Source organism: Phoxinus phoxinus, assembly GCF_949152265.1.
Source record: "Phoxinus phoxinus genome assembly, chromosome: 15".
Taxonomy (NCBI): Eukaryota; Metazoa; Chordata; class Actinopteri; order Cypriniformes; family Leuciscidae; genus Phoxinus; species Phoxinus phoxinus.
This window is the reverse complement of record NC_136890.1, coordinates 14096534-14102052: the sequence shown is the minus strand read 5'-3', so window position 1 is coordinate 14102052 and position 5519 is coordinate 14096534. Positions and strand designations below refer to the sequence as shown.

The 5519-nt window shown below is 41.9% G+C and overlaps 1 protein-coding gene across 1 annotated transcript; it reads left to right on the top strand.

Moving 5' to 3' along the window:
- Positions 1-630: 630 nt before the first annotated feature.
- adra2b (adrenoceptor alpha 2B) lies at positions 631-5253 on the top strand. The gene has a single exon (XM_079637050.1). It carries the CDS (start codon positions 1700-1702, stop codon positions 3215-3217), a length of 1518 nt encoding a protein of 505 aa, XP_079493176.1. The 5' UTR covers positions 631-1699; the 3' UTR covers positions 3218-5253.
- The last annotated feature ends 266 nt before the right edge of the window (positions 5254-5519 follow it).

The window sequence follows — 5519 nt, the reverse complement described above, 5'->3', positions numbered from 1 at the left end:
GTTGCACTTTATCATCTGAAGAGAGCATTAAACCACTTGATCTTTATGAAATGAAGCGCGAATACGGTGCGGAGGAAGCGCTCGATTGTCACGAGTCCTTTTACGCACGAGAGCGCAGTCTGTGATTAAAGTTTTAAACGTTTCAGACAGGTCTCTGTTGCTTTTACAGTCTACTTACTTTTTAATTTGTTGCTTTTTTTGTTGGACGTAGTCAACAGCATGATGTGTTTCAGCAGTTTAAGCACCTTAAACTGCAAAACAACCTTTTAATTTTCCACAGCCTACATGATGATGCTTTACAATATATCCGATTTGCGTTGGTCGAGTTTATGTAAACTTCTCAAACGAATATATTGCAGCATTAATCTTGTATAGGCTACTCTTCCTTATGCAAATATCATTAAACAAAATCATTACCTTTATCCATTTTGCATAGCCTACTACAAGCTGTTTGGATTGTTGACCTCTCCAAAATGTATTATTTTAATTGCACCCACTACACTGCTGTATTTGTTTTATGCTCTACAATAGAGTTTTATGATAGGTCAGGCTTTTATGTGGGAGGGAAGAGTTGCCTCATGACGCCCGTCCTGACATCACTTATACTGGGGTCCTGAGGAGAACCGCTGCGTAGATATGAAGCCAGTGCGGCTCGCGCGATACTTAAAACTGTCACTGAGGTAATGCGCGAGGCACGTAGGAGGCATTTAACTTGCTGAATGAGATACTGTGACTAAAACGGGAGAAACACGGAGGGAGACGGACGACAAGCTGTTTTCAGGCATACTTCTTTTTAGTGCTTTGGACATACCCGACACATTGTGGCGTGCCTCCGATTCTTTATTATGCCGACTTTCTACACTCAGGAATGTAACAACGACACAACTACATCAGACTCCATCATTTATCAGGGTAGTTGTTGCGCTTAAATTCTTTTTGCAAACTTGTGAAAACTGTGAGGGGAAACTGGCACATCGCCGCGCGCTGCTGCTTGCTCTCTGGAGATTTATATTTAAAGCCTCGCGCTCCGTGGAGGGTTGTGCATCTGGGTAACCTACATTTAAGCATTCCAATATATTTGTTTTGTAAGAGCTTATGAATTTATACCATTTTTTTATTCTCAACTTGAATATTTGTGTTGAATTACTGTTTTCCAAATAATTGACAAAAGCACAATATTGCGCATCTTTTTTTTATATTGCCAATTAATCTGTCTGTGCCACTCGTGTTTTTGCATTTGTTCTAGGCGGGTTTTATTCCCCTCACATTTCCTTTGTAAATTATAGTTAATTACAACCGTAAATAATAACTCATCAGATTTAATCCGACATTTAATTTATTTGATGGTTATTATCCTTAAAATCAATTCGCATGTTTCCATAACTGTTCCAAAACTCAGATGACGTTTATTCCATTTTTTTATGTGACGCTAAGTAATAAAATACCAACACTCGATGAGATGTGACATAACAATGGCTGCCATATATTTACTGCAGTTAGAGATGTATTCATTTGTTTATACGTAAGGGGGTTTATACATTAAGAGTTTATTTAATTTAATATTTAACTAAATATCTTCCACTAAGTTCTTAAAGACAAAAAACAGTTGAACGAAATTGTTCAAATTATTCTACCCACATTTGGATTAGAGAGAGAACATTAGTCAACACACACATTTAGTGGCAGGGCATTGGCAGTCATGGATAGCGTGTGCTTTGCAGGCACAGGTCTGCCTGGCCAAAACATCAACAGCACGGGAGGCACGTCTTCACCCACTTGTAACCAGAGTATGATAAAGCTCGCCCCATACTCTCCAGAAGCCACAGCGATCTTTGCAACGGCCATCACATTGATGATTCTTTTTACAATTGTGGGCAACATTTTTGTCATCATCGCTGTTTTAACCAGCCGCTCACTTAGAGGACCCCAGAATCTCTTCTTGGTCTCACTTGCGGCTGCAGACATCTTGGTAGCCACCCTCATCATCCCATTTTCCCTGGCGAATGAACTGATGGGATACTGGTATTTCCGTACCGTATGGTGTGAGATTTACCTGGCGTTGGATGTGTTGTTCTGCACTTCCTCTATAGTACACCTGTGCGCCATCAGTCTAGACCGCTACTTGTCTATCTCACGCGCCGTCACATACGGCGCAAAGCGGACGCCCAAACGCATCAAATGTGCAATTTTGGTGGTGTGGCTGATATCAGCAGTCATCTCCTTTCCACCGTTACTCTCAATGAACAAGAATAAAGGAGGTGTCGATTCAGATGGGCTGCCACAGTGTCAGCTCAATGATGAGCGCTGGTACATCCTGTACTCTACTATCGGTTCCTTCTTTGCTCCTTGTCTGATTATGATCTTAGTCTACATAAGGATCTACCAGATTGCCAAGCAGCGCACGCGGTGTCCACCAGGGGAGCCCCGCAAAGAGGTCCCAGCCAATGCCGCAACGTCTCAGCACAAGGAGGGTCTGCAAAACGGAAGAGGAGATGAAACGCCTGCTACCCTGCATAAAAACCCTAGGCCTCCAACTCTGGCTGTGTCCCAAGTGGAGTCCGTCCAGCAGGCGGAGACCACCCCGATTGCCAACAACCTTTTGCAAGCACCTACGACAGCCCTGACACCAACCACACCGTGTCCCTCCCCGTCTCCTTCGAATTCATCTGAAGTGGCTCCTAAGAAACCTAAACATGGGAAAAAAGTGAAGAAGACCAAGAAACCGCCTGACAACAATAACGGAGAGAGCATGAGCTCTGACTCGGACACAGAGCAAGGTGGGAGGGGGTTAGAGGTCCCTTGCACTCCGAGCGTGACGCCTAGTGGCATCCATTCCCCCGCCACTATCCAGAAATACAGAGACATGATCGCCACCGCCAAAGGCGCCAAGCTGGTGACCCGGAAGACAAAGCAGGAAGGAACGCCCAGCTCAGCACGGCGCAAAGCAATGGCGAACCGAGAGAAACGCTTCACCTTTGTGTTGGCGGTGGTAATTGGCGTCTTTGTCATCTGCTGGTTCCCCTTCTTCTTCTCGTACAGCCTACAGGCTGTGTGCCCAGAGACATGTGCCCTGCCAGACCCACTCTTTAAATTCTTCTTCTGGATCGGCTACTGCAACAGCTGCCTCAACCCCGTCATCTACACCATCTTCAACAAAGACTTCCGCAGAGCCTTCAAAAAGATTCTCTGCAAGAACACCAAAGGCACATTCTTCTGAAGCTCCTGAGGTGGATTGCCTCCTCAGACAACAAATATCCAGCTATTCAGAACATGGACTAAAAGAAGCACAATAACAGTGCTGTTACGAAGGGCTTTTTGTGCTGCCTGGGATACCATGCGACTCAAATGACTCTATTTTGGCCAGGTTACCGCCCCAGGCTTTGAATTCCGGGATTCGTGCTATAAATGGGACTAATCCAAAAATATCTACAGACATTGACAAATCAAGGCTTAAAAGAAAATAATTTAAGTAGACTATCGCACACCTGCGAGGACAGGCCACAGCTCATGGAGTTCAATAAGAAGGTTATTGCATTTTTCCCCCCTTTCTAAGAACACAAGGCCTTGGGGGTACTGCAAACGCGGATTTCTCTAAGGATTTCAAAGGTACACCATTCCTAATCTTTACGTACAGCTTTTCCATGCTGATTGGTCTACCTGATGCCTACACAGCTATACTTCTGCAGAACAAAGCTGAAAGACACAAAATACTCGTGGAAATCCTTGCCAGGGGCAATGTGTATGAAATGAGCTGACGCAAGTTTCTCCGATTGAACATTACGGCTTCTAGTTAAAGATCCCCCCCCCCCCCACCCTAAACAAGTGCAGTGCCATTGGGGAGATTTCCAGCTATGCTTTGATGCAGAAAAGCTCTGTGAATACAGAACACCTGTCATGGATGTGGGAAAGCTCTCAATTTTCCCATCTTGGACTGGTTGCCAATAGGCTTTAAGATAGCAAAATGTTTATTACAGGAACTTTTGATATGTATTATGACAAAAGGTCATTTTTTTATATGATAAGACTCTTTGCGTCATCAAAAAAACAAAAAAACAAAAAAAAAAACACTTTGGACTTTAATGACTGTGTCAGATGACACAAACCTCCTGATTTCACTGGAGGTGCTCTTTCTGACGTGGTTCAGCACTTTTCTTTGTATAAAAGAACAAATGATTATTTGTTGGTGTACACTGATCTACTGCACCCTAAATGTCTGAGCATTCAGCAGGGTGATACTTTGGGACTAAGGGCTGATAGCAGTGATGCTTTCTATTTCTTTGGTCATTGTCTTTTTTGCTAATGATCCCCATGTGTGTGTGTGTGTGTGAGAGAGAGAGTATGGTATGTGTTGTGTCTGACTGCCGTGTATGTTTGGAAATGTATGCTGTGTGTGAGAGGGTGTGCGAATGTTGTTGTGTGGAGGTTTCTTTGCATACGTGATGGTGTGTGAGTTCACATTCCTCCACTGATTCCACTGGCACCAGTTCAACTATATATGTATGTGCTTGATAAATATGGCTGGTTTGCCATATCTGCCATTGCTATGATTCAGCTACTTCTCGTGCCAATGCTTTTACATGTTTTGCTGCTAAACTCATTTCGTATTCTTCTTAAACCAGAGTTTATTTCAAAAGAATAATTTTCATTGCAGTTCATTTTGAACAAATAACTTTGAGACAAATGAGGCAAATCTAAGCTGAGAGCTGTAAATTATTATGTGAATTATTTTGTATTTATTTATCCTATTTCCTATGTTTTCCCCTTATATATATTTCCCTTTTTTGCTTTGTTTTGCCCTAAGGGGAAAACAGACATTAAGCGTTCAGTTTTAGCTACAATACAATTGAAAATTCTACTGTATGCTACTTTTTTTTTTTTTGTTTGTTTGTTTGTTTTTTGGTATGACTTTTTTTCATATGTGTCAGGACATTGCATCCGGGCTGCAAATTAAAAAGCTTTGCAACGGACAGGATCCTGGTAACTGTATCCCTTTTGCCTCCTTGACTCCTCTTTCTTCAGTGTAATGCTGTTGGTTTTCCACTGCTCTTTAAAAATAAAACCGCTGAGCTGTGTGTGCCAACTGACTCATTGCTGTTAGAGAAAACTGATGGTGCTTTATACAGATAAACAGATTTTTATCGTGGGACACTGCATTGAAAATTATGAAAATTAAATTTGGGTTTTCTAATGGAAAGGGCTTTATGATAACCAGGCATTTCAAAACTTCTTCTCCAAGACAAAATTGTCTGCAGATTCTTGTTTTTATTAGTTTTGTGTCTGCAAACATGTGAAATGGACTTGTATTATGACATATTATAATGCAAATATACAAGAAACTACAGATAATTTATAGAGAGGAAATTTGCATTCAATTGCCAAGGCAGATGTTTTGATGAACAGTATAGAATATGAGATTAATTGGCGCTTTGGCAGATGTGTGTTGATACGGTTGGATAATCTCCCTTAACAGTCTCCCTTAAGGTCAATTTGACACCCTTCAAATCCTTTTCAATAAATTA

Bases quoted from the DNA above. Each gene is read 5' to 3' on its own strand.
- adra2b (XM_079637050.1), top strand. From the start codon at position 1,700: ATGGATAGCGTGTGCTTTGCAGGCACAGGTCTGCCTGGCCAAAACATC.